The sequence below is a fragment of the Tympanuchus pallidicinctus genome, unplaced genomic scaffold, assembly GCF_026119805.1.
Source record: "Tympanuchus pallidicinctus isolate F22 unplaced genomic scaffold, pur_lepc_1.0 scaffold1, whole genome shotgun sequence".
NCBI classification, from domain to species: Eukaryota; Metazoa; Chordata; class Aves; order Galliformes; family Phasianidae; genus Tympanuchus; species Tympanuchus pallidicinctus.
Window position 1 is genome coordinate 82,236,818 of NW_026294618.1, and position 19,608 is coordinate 82,256,425.

Below are 19,608 nucleotides of genomic sequence, written 5' to 3' on the forward strand. Positions count from 1 at the left end.
AAGTATATTTCCAATGTGGTTAACATATTGTTTGTGGTATTATAGTTCTTATGATTTTACATGATTTTTTTTTTTTCCATTTATCTGTCTTTCTGGAGGCGTAGCTTTCACTTGCATAAAGGAACTGAGCATTTTTTTTATGCTGCTTTTTGAGAAGATATTACTGATTTGCTTTAATTTGTCCAGTATAGTAGGAAAAGAAGTGGTACTTGGTGTTTTTCTGAGGGATTGTATTTTCAAGATCATATATGTTCTCTTGTAGTGCAAATGTGGAAGTAAAATTCAAATACTGCGAGCCGGCTTAGCCACTGAAACTCACAATATGATGGATCGATTTTGATTTATGGGATTTTCAGAGGGAGGAAAATGGTTAGAAAGAAACTTTTCTATATGCCACCCAAAAGTAAAAGCTTAAGGGATATCAGTGGATCCGGCCAAAAATATAATCAGTGAAGTTTCTACCTCCCTACTGTAGCTAAAATTACTGGTTTTGACAGGAAGGAAAAAGCCCAAGGACTGATAAGAATGAAAAACCAGCTGTTAAATAGGGACTCCTGAGGTAAAGCATTAAATACTGAGCCAGTGATCTGTTCTCTAGTACACTGGGAATCTGAGAAGTTTGGGCCTATTCATGCTGCCATCCATACACGACAAGCAGGTCTGTAGGTAAAAGATATGAATGCATGTGGTTTTTTTAAAATTCATTTTTTCTTGTTCTTCTATTTGCTGTGCTGGTTAGACATGCTCACTTCTAGTAACAGATTCCCAAGGTGAAAAAAGGCTGTGTGCTCACTTGGTTTAGCTAATGATTAGTGCATTGGATTTCCTATCCCAGGATCTGTGTGTTGAGGGAACTAAGAAATTCCTTCTCAGAACAAGTAGGGGTACATGGTGGGAGATCTGAAAGGGACAGATTCTATTCTAATCTCCTAGCAAAGTAGGACAAGAAGCATCTTACATGCCTAATCTCTAGAAGAGTAATTAGATAATTTTGTTCTCTCTCTCCTGTGATGGTAGGAAGTAGTAACTTTTGAGCATCTGATGATCTGTGGGAGGAGCCGCCAGGCTTTTTCAGGAAGAGTACACAACTAAAAATGCTCTTCTGGGCTCAGAGTTGCAATTCCTACATCCCCAGAGCAACCTTAAAATATATACATCAGCTATCTCAGTTGCTCCCACAGCAAGTTGTAGGAATAATATGTGGCAACCTTTAGAACTTTTGTGCTCTCCTGTTCCTGGTGAATGATGGCTGAGAGCAAGTGGTGGATTTATTCTCAGTGGATGCGGAAGAGTGTTCCGTGTGTCCCATTTACTGGGTTTTATTTTGGAATTGAATTGTGTAATTTCTAATCCACAATCACGCTGTCTAACCAATGGGAGAAATGATAGAAAAAAATTTTGGTATACAAAATGTAGGATGCTTTTGCAAAATCAAAATTAATTCTTAATGTTCTACTCACGTTGTTCACTAGGTCTGTATTTTCATGCTAATTCAAGGCTTTTGGGTATTTGAAATTCTGGCTGAGCATTTATAGACTAGCATAGTTTGTGCATCCAGTTTTTATAGCCTCTCACTTAAAAGAAAATACTGGCTATCCCAAGTTTTGCATAATGCAAAAAGTGTGGTTGTACGCAGAAGCTGGAACATAAATGGTCTGTAATTTCTTTGATAGTACTTACCATGACAGAAGTGCTCCCGAGTTGAATTCTTTTCATGAAATGTTAAGTCTTTGATGTTTACTTATGCCCAGAAGTGATCATTTCAGACACGTTACTCCAGAAAGTTGTACCAGTGGTGATTTGTGGAAGGAGGATAAGAACGTGTGAAAATAAGATGACAAGAAGATGGTGTGTAGGTTTACAGTGACTGATTTGAAGCTGCAGACTGTAGGATGTTTAAGTGCTGGCTTCTAAGAAGCTGAAGCCTTTAAAGTTGTTGTAACACTCCAGCCCTGCAAATACTGTGAAAATTATCTGTTGATAGGAAGATGTGAGCATATGGCAGATAATTATCCTGTGCCTTTTTCTGTGAGCAGTTTCGCCATGGTAGTCCATGAATACTGTAGCAGAGCAGAAACTGAAACCTGATTTCCCAGTTTCTAGTCTAATACTGTAACCACTGGACCCACATCTCTTCTGTAATTACATGCAGTTTGAGTACTGATATCACAGTGTGGTCTTTTTCAGGTAAAAACTTACGTGAGCACTTCTTTTAAGCCACTGTAGGATATAAGATGTATGTGTGCAGCGTTCAGATAAAAACAACATGGAAATCTGTACTTAGATTATTTTTTATGATAATTCTGCATGGGAGATGCTGTAGAAATGTGCTACCAATCTTATGGGCCTGGGAGGTTTTGTTTACTGACATTTTCTCGTGAATCTTAATTTCTTGCTTAGAAATATAAAAGTACACTAACTTAAAATAAGATCTTGCTGTTGTTTCCTGTAGTATAGCCAGGAAAAACAGTTACAATCTGTCTTCTTTAAAATCACATTCCTGGAAGAAATTCTGGCAACCTGGATTTTTAAACACATTTCAAAGAAAAACAATTTCAGATCAATTAGAAATTGTTAGCATATTTTCATTTTGATAATGTAGAATTACAGTGTTCTGCAGACATTGCCTGAAGTTATGAAATAAGCAGTAACCTGTAGAGGCTATGAATTAGCTGCTTTTTGAGCAATGGTTGCTTTATGGTTTTGGTTTTTTTTTAAAAAAAAAAAAGATGGGAGGGAATAGATAATCACTGATACTGAGTAGTTTGCAAAAGTTCTTGATTTGGTTTTTGGAAGGATACAGGAAAGATTGCAATGCACAAAATGTTCCAGAACAAAACTCGCATGTGTTTTCTTTGCCAAAAGTTGAATATTATGGCTGCTTTGAAAAGCTAAATTTTGCATCGCTTTCCTAGAAGGGATGAGAAGCTCCTTTGTAGGTTTTCACTTGTCTCACCTCTAAGAAGATGTCATTAAAAGTGGTATGGTCTGGCTGCAAGTTTTCTTTGTCTCATGTTGAAATCCAGTAGGTATCGCTATTTATTTAAATTAACTGCTGTTGAAATGGCTTAAATTTCATTCTCTGTGGGTGACCTTGTATTTTCTTCACTTTGCCTTTTTATACACAATTTAAGTAAATTGATTTTCTCAACACTTTGGTCTTATCTGATAATCTAGAAACCTTTATCAAACTGCTTACTTTTTATTCAGTCAGCTTCTGTCAGGAGATGGGAGTAAGAGTGAGACACTTTGAAGGTGGACTTTGTTCCCCAACAAAATCTGTGGGATTTTCCTCCTAGTAAAATATATTCTGTTCAGTGAGCTTGTTTAAATTAAGATCTAACAGATCTTCAGAACAGATCTCCTGAATCTCTTTGGGTTTTGCTAATGTAGGCATTGATAAATGGATGCCTTATCTTTTGTTAGTCTCAAAATACAGTAACTGAATATTTCCATTTATATTGTAGTACAGTGCATGTGAGGTTGAGAGCAGTGCATGTGCACGTTATTAGAATCATTCTGAAGTCTAAATATCTAATTTTGTAAAAGACCTCTTCCTGCAGACTTTAGTCTGCTAATGAAGAAAGTTAGCAACTGCAGTGGAAGCTTCTGTGACAATAGAATATTGACTTCCTTATGGAGAGTTGCTGGTGGACAGATGGCAGTTAGTGCCACCTTCACTATGAGCACAGCTACCTGCTGAAGTTTCTGGGGTCTGTTCTCTGTCATATGGAAGGTGGAACACACATGCTTTTCCTGTGGAACAGCTTAGTCCTACTATTTAGAATTAATTTTCTAATTGGAAGAATGAGGATTAGCCAGCCATCACAGCTAACGTTGCCAGGTTTCTGTCTCCACAGAAAATGCATAGTTGTTTTCTCACGCTACTGACCTGCTACTGAACTAAACTATTTAAGATGAGGTAACAATTCAACTTTGTAGAAAATGAAAGTTACATGAGTTTCATTATGGCAGTAGGAAGGCTGATCAAAAAGGTATAAATTAAAATTCAAATTGTGGAATTGCATCTAGTTGTGGAGGTTATAGGCAGAAGAATGAGCAGTGCCTAAACAGAAGGGAATTGTTTAACTGAGACTCCATCCACGGACTCAGCAAATAAGAGACAAATTCTTCCATGAAGAGCAGAGAAAACGGTACTAACATTAAAATGGTTGTAACCATTCCAAGATGTGCATTTAAGCCTTTATGGGCATGAATGCAGAACTAGTTGTGGATGCACAGTTGGAGTTGATTCATAGTTGTATACTTACTGTTTTACGGTGGGCTACAAATTTGCACTGCAGAGTTCCTTTAAAAATATCTCTTGGCAAACGGGACAGGGAATTGGATCCAAGTCTGGATTTCTTTTATTTTAAATGCATTACTGATTGTTCTGTAAAATTTGATTAGTTCTCTGGAAAGTCTGCAGAAATCTCATTTCAAATTAGAAAAGATGTATTGAATGAAATATCTAAGTTAGGATACTGTCAGTACTCCTGTCAGTGTGCTCACTTTTTGGATATAACATTCATTTTTATTGCATTTTGATAGCTGTCTCTTTAAAAAATTCTTTCTCTCTCTTTTTTTTTTTCCTTTCTTTTATTTTTAGCTTATTTGAATACATACATTTTTGTCAGAGACAAAATTAAAGGTCCTGGTAAGTAAGACAGAAGGCGATTTAGGCAGAAGCTATGGAAAGCAACACGTATTCTGCCATGTACATATTTGCTGGGTATTTCTTTAATTGGGTTTTTCATACCTGCCAGGCTTCTGCAGTCTGGCTGTAGCAAATGTGTGTTTCAATGTTTCCAGGATTTTTCTGAAGCGTAACAACTAAACTTCTTAATTTTGTGTATGTATACAACCTCAGCACAAATTTTATGCAATTTTTGTGACAGAACTTTGAGCCATGGAACACAGAAACACTGGAAGCTCGTTTTGTTCTTCTTGTGCTTTAAGTACTTTAAAATATTGTTTTGTACAAAAACGGTGTTGGCCAGGGTTGGAAAACAGGCAAAAAGCAGAAAATGAAGGAAGCAGGCTGCTGCTCCTTTTTTTTTCTCTTCTTTTCTGAAGTCTTTAGTTTAAGATATTACTTAAAACAACTTCCAAAGGCTACTTGTGTAAGCAATACTACACTGCTGAATAAAATATTATTTAGAACATTTTTAAAGAAAGAGGTCAATTTACTGTTGCAAGAGCACATTGAATTAAGTGACAAATCTTTGCATGTTCCAGGAGATTCATTACAGTGCTGAAACCGTAGTGATTAGGACATTCTACAAAGGATCAACCTGACAAATATCAAATTCTGCTTCTGTTATATTTCTGTCTGTGCTATAGATAGCTGCTTTCTTTGTCTCTGACTTCAAAAATAAAGGAAGATTAAAGAAAGTACTATGTGAAGCTGTGGAAGAACAATACAGAATGTATTTGGGACATGATGTTGAAATTGAGTTATAGTAAAATGGCTTAAAAAATACTTTCAGGTGAAAGAGCAGTGCTTAGGACAAATGCCACTTCAAATTAGGTAAAAAGATTTCATATTTAAGTCATATTCAAAAGAGTTTTGGTTCAAAATTTATGAATTCATATCTGAAAAGAACATTTCTAAAAAGGTTAAAAAAAAAAAAAAAAAGACCAGAAAAGTAATGGCCAATAGCCAGTTCATGAGTACCTTAATAATATAATTCTAAAGTTAAAAAATAATGTGTATTTAAATCAGAACTTGTTAGAGAAAATTTGTGTATTTTCTCTGTATTTACTGTTGCATTGAGAATGGATTGGAATTGGCATGCGTACTTGGTGGATTGTTAGTTAGGTTTTCCTCAGGTGACCTGTTCTTAGAACCAATTCATACTTAGTTTGACTCCATGGTTGCTGAACGAAGGGCATTTAGTAAAGATCCTAGAGCCACATAATTCATTTTAATTCCTTCAACTGCAAAGCGTCAGCGCTGTTTTGATGCAGCGTTCTTGAACTCTTTGAAGAAAGTAATACTTCAGTTCCACGTAGGACAAATAACAATGGATTTCCTCTTACTCTTTTTTTGTTCTGTAGTGTAATATTATTTAAAAAACAAAAGGTACAGTTGCATTTAGGTCAGTTATTAAGATATTGTTGGTCATTTCCTTTGACAGAACATTTCTATTGTGTTCTAGCAATGTCATTAAGAGGAAAGGTTATTCTCACTTGTCTGGCTGATATCAATACATACTGGCATATTACATCCTCTAGCTTTCTGGAAATGCTTTATTTGAGCAGGAGCTTGGGAACAGGAAATTTAAGGTTATACACATTTAGTTTTAGGCTGTACGATACAAAATGTGTTTCCTAGAAGACACTATCTACCTTAGAGATTTTCTCTATTGTTTTTTTAGAATTGAGTAAATTTAAATGGTTGAGAATTAAATTTTTTTTCAAGCTGCAGATGGAAGAAAGGGTAGAACAAGGCTTTCAGTCACTCATTGGTATGGATGTGAGAAGCTTACAGGAGCCTTATTGCTATCTCACTGTATGAGAACTGTTGAGTCATGGCCTGAACCACTGATTGAGCAGCTGGGGAAAGGACCCAGTCAGCCTTGGGAGCGCAGGTGAAGGCAATTCAAGTGTGTGACCAGAAGGTGTGGAGACTGGCTGCACCACTTCTAGACCTTATTTAAGGGCTGACTGCCACTGGGGAAGGATCTCTTTCAGGAGATCTCTTCTTGGTGAAGCTTTCCCTTGTGTACCTAGAATCTTCTGCTATGAGTGAGCAATCTTCTTCCCTTCCTTTGTAGCACTTTTTTTTTTTTTTTTTAATAGTGTCATCACACCTTTCCCTTTGTATTGGTCTGTCTGCTGCACTCACACATTTACCAGTTACCTTGGTCTGTAATACACATTCTGAGTTATGGTGATGCTGGTATTTGCATTCTATAGCCTCCTTTCTGTCTAGGAGGGAAAGGATAGTACTCTTTTGTAGAGTTGTATCTTATAAGTGATGATGCTGAAAGTAAGAAAGCCATTTTGATAGCATCTTAATATATTTGACTTCAGAGACAAAGAAATATGAAGTTGTGGAAAGAGAGAAAGGAAATCTTGTCATCATGTGCATATAATGAAGTCCATACAAAACTATGCTGAAGGGTTACACTCAAGTCAACAGAAATAAGAGTAGTTATAAGCCTCTTGAAATTAAATCGCTGCATCATCAGATGTTAGGTTAAAAGTAGTTTCTGTTGTAGAGCTGAAGGTGCAGAGTGAAAAGTATCAGAAGGTAGAACTTGTAACTTTCTTTTTGGCTCAGAAGGTGGAGTCTTTGCTTGAAAGGTTATCTGTTTCAGTTTATCTTTTTGTAAAATAAATAATTGCACATAAAATTGCAGAGGAACTGGGATTGGAAAAAGCCTGCTCAGACAGAGTTGAATAAGGTGGTTGTCCGGGACTGCTTCCAGTTTGGTTTTGAGTATACCCAAAACTCAACAAGCTCTCTGGGCAGCCTGTTCCTCTTGTATTTATCAAGTCTGGTTATAATATTACGCAAAATATTAATAGCTTTTATATTTTTGGGGATGTGTTTTTATCCAGTTTCATTCATGTAGTTATGCTCAACAGCTGACCAAAGGCTGCCTGACTGTTAATGTGCCCTGAGCTTATATCAAGACCCATTGAGGACATAAGTACAAAGCATATGGCAGTCTGGAGTTATCCTGTGGTTTTTATGTCGGAACTGTCTTACTGTTCTATTGGCATGGAGTGAAGAATGAGCTTCCATTTGACATTAACATGTACCCATTCTAGGTCAATCAGAAGCAGGCACATACACTGATGGTGTTAGATATCACTAATAACGCAAAATCTTTCCACTTAAAACTTATTTTGCAGAGAAGACTGGTCTAAGTGAGTTCAGAGTGGATACACTGAGAGGCTGTGACTGTTCTGCTGACGCAGTTGCTTTTAAATGTATTAATATTTATTTCTTTTACTTGTGTTTCTTGATATATAGTCAACTTGTAATAAATTTGCCAGGCAGATGGAAGAGATTTCTGTATGGATGTCATTTGTGTTAAGGGAATGAATCAAGGCAGTGAAGAGACTGTCCCAGTGAAGCAGGGCATAAAGTTGAGTCAGTTTGCCATGTCACTGTCAATACAATTTGAGTAATTAGTTTCCACCGTTCGTGTCATTTTGGCATAGTCACTTGGCTGTTTTTTGAGTTAGATACTGTTCAGGGTTATACTTAATCTTATCATCGTACGTTCCATATCAGTTTTCAGTTTTTTTAATTCAGACTTTTCAAGTCCCCAGATTGGACAGTGTAATTTTGGGGAAGAATGGAATGGTCATTTGAGCATATCTATGCCTACTAGCAGCTCCACTGTCTGTTTTTTGGTAGGTCACTATATGGGCTCTTATTTCACATTAAGGCATGCTTTTGCTTTTGAAACTGTTTTCCTTCCAAAGCATGATATAACCCTTCCATTTATTATGAAGATTTAATGTTAAGCTTTGACACCAAACTTCCAAATGTGTATTTACCTCTGATTTCGGTATGGAGGGGGAAATTCTTGTCCTATTGCTGGAAATGAATTCAGTCTCTGTTCTTTTAAAATTCAACAGAATTTGGCTTCTTGGAATCCTTCAAATCCTGAATGCCTCCTGCTTGTTGTGAAAGAGCTTGTGCAGCAGTATCATCAATTTCAGTGCAGCCGATTACGTGAGAGCTCACGTCTCATGTTTGAGTATCAGACTTTACTTGAAGAGCCCCAGTATGGAGAAAATATGGAAATCTATGCTGGCAAAAAAAATAACTGGGTAAGCTATTAAGAATTGCTGCTACAATGCTCTTTGTGATCCTTTAATTTTAGTAAATGACATTTCTTGGTTTAGAAAACCAGGTTGTTTGTGTGCATCTCCTAATCACAACTTACTTCACTCAGCTGCCTTTCCTGTCCTCTCTGTTTTGTCCTTTTCAATTTTTCCATTACCTTGCTTGAACTAAATTTTGAGATGAGCAATTCTTTTTTCAACCTAGTGTTAGCTCATCTGATTTAGGGATGAACTGATAAACTTTTGAAAAGCCTGTGATATTTACATGGCACAATATGTGGAACTTAAACATCTGTGAAGATTTTAGAGGCAGAATAACTGCACTGGTATGACACCCTGCTCAGGCAAATCAGCTCTGTTTAGAACTAGAATGTATTACTGTGTTTCCACGTTGAGGTTGAGCAGATTTAATTGGTAGTTGCCGTTGCCTGTATTGCACCGCAACTTACCAGAGATAAGATAAGTTGTTCCAGGCACCTAAAATAGGTGAGGGAAAAAAAAAAGACTGATTTCCTGCAGGATCGGAGGAGGTGGGATGGGCTAGAGGCAGTGACTTTGTAGGACCATGTCTTTGCATAGCATCCTTTACTTGGGCAATGTGCCATGCCACCTCAACCTTCTAAGTGGAGATTATTGACAATGTAGACATATGGGTTGGTGTGCAAGTTAACTACTTATTTATTTGTTAACTCTGCTGTGTTCCCCATTAATAGTGTTTTTATCACTGGAATTTTGGAGTAGGTTATATCAGAAAATACATAATAGTGCTTATGCTGGACACATACCCATCTTACTTTCAGCAGCAGTGTAATCTTGATGCATATTATTCTTGAGGAGCAATATCTGACGAAATAGATGTAGTCTGGAAATGAAATTCCAGCACTTGTTTTATCACAGACTAGAATTCACCTTTGTCACTTTCACTGTCCTTAAGTAACAGATGACATGAGGATTTACAGCTCACTGTACTAATTTTACTTGGCATTATTTTTATCAGAGAATTTCAGATCTCTGTTTCTAAATCCGTATGTTTTTTCTTAAGTGTTATTTTCTGTAGCTGGCATCACAAGCAACTCGCCACATCTGTAAATATCATCAGACAGTTTTACTGAAGTGTTTTCTGTACCATACTCAGATTTTATTGTCACTTTTGGCAGCTGCCAAAGTTGTAGTGAAGATTGTAGAAAACTTTTTTTTTTTCCTCCTTCTGGAAGAACTGTCTGCTGAAGTCTTTGGATTCTTTCCCCAGTCCTTTGTGACTTTGAAATGTTATCGTAATTTGGCATTGAAATGTTGTCTAAACTTAAAATATTCAAATAAAATAAATCTCAAAGACATTTTGAGGCAAATTCTTTCAATTATTTCAAAGCTATGTAAGGTTTCTGTAGCATGTGCTTTGTTTTCAAAGTTTGTATTCTCTATCAAGAAGATCTCAAAGGTCTCATCTGAAAAATCTGTAAATATATTACCTGCATTATGGAAGCTTCTTTGTGAGTGTCTTGAAACACAAAACTATGAAACTCATCTTTGTTCCCCTTCATATCCTTTACAATTCTCTTGTTAGTATGGACAATTGGTGCAATACCAGCATTTCTCAGAATCGAGAGGTAACTAACTGTGTGTTACTTCCTTTGCCTAGAACTCATGAAAACTCTTGTTGTTGCTGTCTCTAATGAACTGGTGCTGGTTCAACAGACTTGCGAAATAATCATCTGTGAATGCACGTTGCATAGTGTTGTGAATGTAATTATCTTACGTGCATGAATTAATAAATATACATTTTTTTAAAAAAGGAGGCCTGAGTTGTTGTTGCCCAAATTGGAATAGAAATTTGCTTGTGTACGTCTAGTTTCCTGAAGTGACCTCCAAGACCTATGACAGAGACAAACTGCTATTTAGTGTGGTGGCTTCATGTTGGCAGAGTTCCATCTGATACAGATGCTCATTAACTACCTGAATCTAATCTCTCTGTGTTATGGCCAGAAGTACGTCTGACTTCACCGCATGCCTGTCAGCAGCTGGCAAGGTTTGGGTAGTTGAGCAATTTGGGCAGGGGCTGCTCTCTGTGAGTCCAGAACCTCTCTGGGAGTACTACATTGCAACACAATCTTAATTGAATGACATAAAAGATCTGGCCTGCAAGCCCTGGTGTACTTTCATGCCATGAAGCAGCTGATGTTTTGATCAAAGGCCATTTATTTGTTCAGTGTTCACTCGCAGTTCATCAGACTTAGTCTTCAACCAGAAATCACTTTCTAGATTTTTCTGGCAAACGTTGTATGACATCTGCTTTGGAAATGAGGTCCAGACAAGAATTGCTGTCTATAATATCAGTTTTGGTCTGATAAAATACCAAGTGCCCCAACTGATGTCAAAGCACTCTTTGTGCTGCTTGCACAAGAAGTCATTTACTTCTGTAGGTTGTTGCTGCTGCTCCATTTTATAGAAGGACTACTTTTGTTATTTCAGGTATATCCCAGGCTTCTGCCTGCCTGAAGACACAGCTGTGTCTGCAATAAAGATGATTCTGTTTAAATGTAGAAATGTATTTACATTTAAGCTTCTAATGACAATTGTAATATAAAATTTAGCCATAGAAAACTATTTTTGGGGAATAGTGAAGTAGTACATATATAGATTACTGTGGCAGAATAAATATTGAATATTCACACAGCTTTGATTTGTCCCCTTGCCTTTTAAAATGAGGTATTATATTTAAGAAATTGGATGTCATTGTAGAAATAAATAGAAAATACATGCAAAAATAAGATAGTGTTAGAACTGAAAAAAGGAACTTTTCTCAAGATGCTGGGCTGAGTTGTAAAAAAAAAAATAAGTGTTTAATGCTTTTTGCACAGCAAGTCAATGTAATTAACAAATATAGCTGCTGTATGTATATCCTGTATGTATGCTTTACTGAATTCCAGAGTAAGGATGGCAAAAAAATTAAGGCAGAGAAAATCAGACATTTGTTTTTTCAAAAAGAGCCAACTTCACTGCTTGATAACCAGGTGGACAAAGTCTGGTTCTAAGGAAGTGTATGAAACAGAAAGGAAATCCTTTCCATTTCCTTTGCATACACTTTATGCAAAAAAACCTTCAATGTGCAGGGGACGCTTGGCAGATTTTCAGTGAACAGTTGTCTAGGTGTTAAGAACCACGTATCTCTGAAATGACAGAAAGCATTCTAGCTCTTTTTTTTTTTTTTTTTTTTTTTTTGTCTATGTTAGTTGAGGTCTCTTCTGATCCATTCTTACCTTACTCAAGTCTTCTGTTACATGAATCCGTGATGTTTGTGAAGATGCATGTATTTTGTCTCTATGCTCTCAAAACTTTGTCATTTCCTTTCAGTCCGTTTGCAGGTCTCACTGAACCACAAATGAGACCAGACAAGGCAAATTTGCGTTTAGAGCCTAAGTGTAGTCAGATTTTTGTCATGTACATTGTTGCATTCCGACTAATTGTTAGCATATTGGCAATGATGTTTTATGGTCTTAGAGTGTTTTTGTAATGCCTGTGGAATCTGTAAATTTTCTTTTCATCTTCAGTAATTTCATCGAGAAATGTTGTTTTAAACCTCAACCCTTCTGTTTGGTATGAGCTCTTACGTGTTTTCTGGTTAATATGCCATTCTCAGAATGTTTACTTTGTAGCTCTTTGGACACTTGCTCTCATTAGTCTTATGGTTTTTCCACAGACTGGTGAATTTTCAGCTCGCTTCCTCTTGAAGTTGCCTGTAGATTTCAGCAATATTCCTACGTATCTTCTCAAGGTAAAATGAACGTTTAAGTTGCCAGTATTTGTTGGGAGAATATGAATTATTGAAATGTTCTTAGTTACCATTTTGACTTTACTGCCCTCCTCCTCTTCAAGAAGTTGAAAATGCAATTTCTAAACCTAGTTGGATTATATTTTGGAAATACGGCATTAAACATACTGTTGTTTGCATTCTGCTTTACCAAACAATAAACATATTTGTCACTTTGATGGACACTGTGGAAGATTGTGTGGAATACCAATATTATCTGGAATTTTTGGTGAACAATCAAATTGCACCAGTAATCTTGATGGTAGAAGCAGACAAACTCAATATGCCACTTCTTAACAGGGATTGAAAACAAATACTTATCACAAAATCTGAACGTATTGGTGTTTACTTTGCTTCATTCAGTTACAAAAAACACTGAAAAGACACTTCAATTTTAACAAGGATTTAGGACAGTGAAATTTTGGTGCGTGTTAGAAAGGAGAGTATTTCTCTATTTGCTAGCAAAGGGAAAAAAGAATTGTGACAAACTACTAACATGGAATAATTTGAAATGAGTGGTTTTCACAGCAGGCGGACATCGCTCTTTCAAGCAGTTACAGTGGAAGCTCATCATAAGGTCAATGTTATTATATGAAGACAAAACAGTGAGAGATCTATTATTAACATTAGAATGAAGTGCCAGAACAAGATTTGAGTCTGCTGATGTTAGGAGCAGAGATCTTTCTTTAAACTGCATGTCTGACTCCTCAACTTTTTACTTTTAAATTTTTGGAAAGGAAAACAGCTTCCTAATGTTTAGCAGCTAATGCATTGAGAAGAAAATGTCAGTGTAGATCTTGTTAGCTCCTCTTCATCTTTTTGTTACAAGTCTCCAGCTATTGTTAGCTCACAGTTGCAAGCGTGAATCTTCAGTGATTCTCCAAATAATATATCTTGAGCTAAAAACCATGAAAATAAACAGATATAGCTGTAATCTAGCTGAAATTCTGTAGTGTAAGGGCAGTACCCTGTGATCTCTAACTTTTGCAGAATACACACTGAGTAATACCTGTTCCTGATTTTACTCAAAAGCCTCCAAATATTTTCAGTTCCTTGCTTTGTTCATCATAGCAGCACTGGCAGCTTCTGTTGTTCATCAGAGCCTTCTCTACTCACTAGATGGGTGGACAGTCAGGTGTAAGAGGATTGGCAAGGCCTTGCATTTAGAAGGATGCAGCAACATATTTATGATTGGCTTCTGAAAGGTCCTGTGGAAAAAAGGAGGCTGTCAAAGGCTAACACAAACTGTCCTGTCTGCTCCTTCTTGAGCACTGGAGTGCCATGTTTTCCAGGATCATCTTAAAACTGATGAAGAATTTCAGGATGCACAGCCAGTGTATTCCCTAGCTTCGTTCACATAGCTTGCTATGCCTCAGTTTAGCCTCTGAGGAAATGAAACAATTTGGGACTGGAAGGTGTTGTGTGAATTACTGAAGTGTTATCATGTAGGAATTCTGTGATAGAAATAGGTTTTGTTTCTTAAGGAGTAGCATTTTAATATGTGTTAATTCACCGTTTCTTACCTTACCCACCTGCCCCTAAATGGTTGTTGCCACTTGCATTAAGCAAGGTTGATTTTTTTTGTGAATCTTCCACCTCTGCTCCCTAGGGTGTTATTCACCCCGAGTACTGAATGATTCAGTAGTTTGAAGTACAATGTGTTTGTTTGTATGTGTTTATAGACTGTGTGATGTGAAAACATATGCACCAGAGGTAGCAGAATCAAAGTTTCCCAGTCTACCTTTATTTTGACCTTTCTAAAATCTTAATGTCTCAGTGTTGCAGTTTTATTAAGTGAATGTGTTTTTGTATGTAATATCCTGTTTGTTTGTTGTCGTTCTTTTGAAATAACAGATTCTTTTTGATGGGTAATATGATGAAATCCTTAGGTTTCTTAGACTTCTAATTTGCAAACTAACCGATTAACTGTCTGTGTTAGATGAGAAATGTTTAGTCTGGATGAATAGCCACAGGAGAAGAAATGCAGTTTTATTTCAGTAGTGTTTGTTGACAGCAAAGAAAGGTTTGACTCAGGCTCTCACATTGATTATGACAAACTGCACTCAGTAGCAGGCATGGATCTACAACAGATCCCTATTGCCTTTAATGCCCTGTATTCTGACATTATTAGCTGTATCAATGTCATCTCATATGGCAGCAATGTAAATGTAGATAGTTGAGATAGTTAAGCTCCAAGTAGTCCAAATTTGAAAAGGTATTTTTAAAAAATGTATTTTCTCTCAAGCTATACATGTCCGCCTTTCTATTTTTATTTTTACTTTCTTTTAATGAGATTTTTGACATAAACAGATTTGTAGCTTTTGTAATATAATCAGAATTCATTTGCTACACATCTGCTGGTTATGTTGGCACCAATGCTGCTTGCAAAATTATGGTGCATGGTAGAGCATCCATTGATGCAGAGGAAGCAATTGTCAACGTATTATCCTGAAAGGTGGAAGAGCAGTCAGTAACTGAAGGCTGTTAGTGCATTAATGTCAGAACTAAATGCTGTTTCAATCATGTTCTAGTCTACAACCAATCTTATAATCTGCAGTACCTTCTCTGTAATGATTTATGCAGTTCAAATCCATGTTATACTTTCTCTGCCATGAGTTTTTAATATTTAATTAATGCTACTTGTATTAAAATCTGGTAACCATTATTCTTGCCTCATTAATCCTAGTAACCCATTGATTTGCAATGCTCCTGTGAAGTATTTGTCAATTTCATTAAGTAATCACACGAGAAATATGACTTTAAAACTTTACATAATAAGATAAAATTCAAGTTTGAATAAGCTGTTAGAATGCTCTGTAGCTTTACAGAATCTTTGCAACTCTTGAAAATACAATCCTCATTCTTTAGATCTTCCTCTATCAGTTTTGTACTGTCGGTGGTGAGAATATTTGCATTACCTTATGATGAATAAAAGTTTTATTTTTAGTTTAGTTGTTAGCATTTGAAAAGCTGATTTACCAGGTTATTTTAATTTTTTTTCTGCATTATATTTAAATTTCAGTTAAAATGTGCACATTTTCTATGAAAAGTAGCTGAGTCTATGAAGAACAAGAGTGATTGAGAGAGCAGCACGGAGTACAGCATCTTCCTTTGAATTCTTAAATTCTACTCAGTGTTCTTCACATAGAATTTATTAGGAAGCAAAATGGCAGTTTAATAGTGGCTGTGGCAGATAAATCTCTATTCATACGTTTTCTTGGCATACCCTTAATGCAGGAAACAAAAATAACATACTTCATTATCCATGCTGACCAATCAATTAGCAAGGAATGTTAGTTTACAGTGTAAATGCGTATCTGGGCAAAGACGCATTTTCATGTTGTTTTTCCACTTTACAAAATTATACCTTCATACAAGATTTAAATGCAGACCTTTGTATTGACTTTTTCTTACATAAATCTGTTTGACATAAATTAAAATTGTAAGCATCAAACTACAGAGTCAAGCTGGTGGCTCAAACTACTGCATGGTTCGTTACTGAGCAGCCTTTCATTAAGGTTCTCTTGTTTGAATCTGGCTCTCCTTCAGGAAAATATTTACATCCGTATCTGTTTACTCATATTTTCCCTTTCCATTCTTTGAAGTGAGATTTTTGGTCAGCACTCATTTTGACTGAAATTCTTTTCTTTTGGCTGCAAATTTTGCTGTAGTAATGGTGAAAGGAACTCTTCACTGTTTGTTAAGTTTCATAGTTTTGATCAGTTACAGGGACTTGTGTTATTGTAGTGATAAGGCATTAAACATCACTAGCTTAGTAATTTCCTAACTGTTGTGAATTATGTGACTGTAACATGGTTGCTGAAAATGAGTGGACTTCCAAGCATGTTGCTGGTTATGTGCTAGAAAACAGGACGTTTAGGTATTTTTATTATTTTGTTTTTGAGATTTTAATTTAATAGTTAATGCCCTGATTACCGACTCCTCCTTACATGTGATTTTTAATGTATTGATTTTCTTCCTATTTTTATGTACATGGTGTTGTGCCCTGGTGAATAGCCAATATCTGGACCAATTCAGCCATGATGCTGCAGCCAGTAACCTTCCAATAATATCTTATTATTCAAGTGTAAAGGAAATGCACAGAGTGAACATAATTTTTTTTTTCTTTTTGTAGAAGGCTTTTTCTAATACCAAACTTTTTTTTTCTGAAGAGATTTTTTGTGATGACCACTGTATTCATTGCATATCTTTCAGAACTGAAGCAAGTAACAAACATTGTCTAGACACATTGCCAGGGGCAAAATAGTTGTGTATAAGCCTGTCAATGGAAAAGGTTTATCCTCAAGTTCAAACTGAAAGATAAGAACGTATTTGTTTTTCCTTATTGTGATTTCATCATTTAGTAAGTCTGTTTAAGACTTCAGTGCAACCTCTGTGTATCATGTAGACCAAATTCCAGATGCTGGAGAAGTCTGTAATGCAAGCATATGTTTGAGAAATCAGCTGGAGTAGACAACAAACAAAAGTACAATATGCAGGATTAGAGGAAACTTTTTCTGGACAGGTTTGTTTGTTTTTACTATTTTGATTTAGCAATTGACTGTGGTTTAGACTTGACAGCATTTAACCTGTATGTTACATTGCTGCAAATAACAAAACACAAGTGTATTTGTGTACAATGTAGTAACTGTGCTGTTTAACCCAATTTTTTGAGCTGAAAAAGAAATATTAGCTTATATTGTAGACTTTCTTTTAAACTTAATTTGATTTTTGTTGCAAGCTGTCTTACTGAAATCTGATGTTTAGTGTCGCAAAGTCAATGGCAAGGAATTAGTCTCCAGATTCTGACTTCAACTTTTTACACTGCCCTCTTTCACCCTGAGCTGCCTCTCAAAATAGCATCAAACATTATGCAGTGGATACTATCAGCATACCTTGCTTTAATGTAGGTGATGGACCTGTATGTCTTCTGAAGCTTGTCATGTCTGTGGAACCAGCTGTCATTTTACCTGTTTTACAAATAAGGAAACTGACAGGTGGATAAGACTTGTGGGTAACCCTGAGGTAGTGTGTAGTTCTCATACTTCACAATACTTTGACCATGCTTTCCATAGTAGCTTTATAAGCTGGTACACAGATTGCTAATAATCTTTTACTACTTAAACCTAGATGACAGAAGCATAAATTTAACTCCCAAAATTGCTTTCCTGATCTTAGGACATAGCGTAAGCATTCTGAGTGAATACAGGAGTTTTACTAGGAGGTGTCAGTATGCTATACAGTAGAATACTTACTACTTATAAATTACTTAAACTGAATATTGAAACGTCAAAGATTGTTTAGATTTCTTCTGTTAATAGTTTAAAGGCCAACTTTATAGCATGTGATTATAATGAGCCATTGAGATTTTAGATTAGAAATAGGTCTGTGCAAGTTAGTACTGGCAATGTTTGAAACAGAACAGTTTGTAGTAGCTGAAGCCAGTAAATCATACAATGTAGACGCCATGAAAATGAATGTAACCTGTGTGTGGAAGGCATTTATCAAGTAGAGATATCGTTGATGCTTGCCTCTAAGAATCCATCCTTGTAGTCTGCTCCCAAAAATCTGCACTTTTGCTGCCCACTTTTTTCACCAAAAAGTACTAAATGGAGTGCCTTCAAGGAAGTGTTTGCTTTTCTCAGTATCAGTGTACTGTCCTGATGCCAGAAGCATACAGACTCCAAGCAGAGGGGCTTAATTAGTGTGTGAGATAAAAAATATTGTAATTAAAACAAACAAACAAACCAGTATTGCAATAATTTTTAAAAATTATCCAGGTCATGGAGTGTTTCAGGCAGTTTAAGAAGCTGTAACTTCAGAAGAAGTGATTTACTGGTGATAAAGTATTTTAAACTGTTTGCTTTTCCATAATAGCTTGAAAACATCTTATGTTTTAGTTGTAAAGGCTTTTTTTAATGTATTTATAGGGATGTTTCAGGGTTTGCTGTTGGTAAAAACTGTGAAGTCGTACTTATTCTACTGTATAAAACCATTATGCTACTTTTATTACTGCAGTCCTATTGTTAACCTTACTTTGCTGAGTAGTTCAGTCTCCTTTGCTTTGACACAGAGTCTATTGGTTCTGATGCTGTAGAGGTAACATGTTACTGCTATGAGCTTCAGGTACACTTACAGAAATTGCTTTTTACTGAAATAATCCTTTAGTGATTTTATTCTAATAGATATCTGCTGCCCCAAAATCAAGGGAACCGAAACCCTCTGAAAGTATACTTTCTGATCAGAACAGAATTTGACTTTCATATAAATGGTTCATTTTCCTTTGTTTTCTTTGTGCTACCATCAACTTTTTCACATCAGTGGGATTTGTTTGCAGGTTATTTAAAACACACTAAAACTTATTAGTGTCAGAAACACCTTAATCTCTATATGCTGGAAGCCAAAAGCAATTTAAAAAACCTTTTTTCTATAATTTATTGGCAGATTTTACTAATAAGATCTGTCAACTGGAACAGCTCACTCTGCACAGCTGATGATTTTTATAGTTTATGATCTTAATGTGAATCACAATCTGCAATCAACTGTATTTCTGATGGCAGTTATATTTAAACGTTTTATTTTTATAATGCGATAGTAAAGAACCACCATATCCAGTGTTAAATCTCATGTAAATCATATGCATTCCTAGTTTTTCCCTGATACAGTGAAGTATTAATTTGACATTAGTAAAAAAAGGATGGAGTTTTGTTTTGCTTTTTTTTTTTTTTTTTTTTTTTAAGAAAAAAAAGAAAGTTGAATAAAAGCAAGTTTAAAAAAAATCAGCTTCTGAAGTTCATATACCTTTTTTGTGTACAGTGGGAAAGTTTATAATATGTTATTTTGCATGACTTGGTTCAGGTTTACTGCCTTGTTAGGGCTTGTAATTTATACTACTGCTTTACATTAGCATTGTATGTATTGCATAGAAAGAATGGAATTCAATACCCGTAAAAATAATTGCGGACTGTTACATAATGGTGGTGCTTGTT

The 19,608-nt window shown here is 35.9% G+C and overlaps 1 protein-coding gene across 1 annotated transcript in view; it reads left to right on the plus strand.

Moving 5' to 3' along the window:
- Window positions 1-19,608, plus strand: part of BABAM2 (BRISC and BRCA1 A complex member 2) — a 157,736-nt gene that overhangs the window by 35,862 nt on the left and 102,266 nt on the right. The window contains exons 5-6 of the mRNA XM_052702229.1: window positions 8,602-8,796; window positions 12,509-12,583. Of these exons, the coding sequence (XP_052558189.1) occupies window positions 8,602-8,796; window positions 12,509-12,583 (270 nt within the window). The remainder of the gene's footprint in view (window positions 1-8,601; window positions 8,797-12,508; window positions 12,584-19,608) is intronic.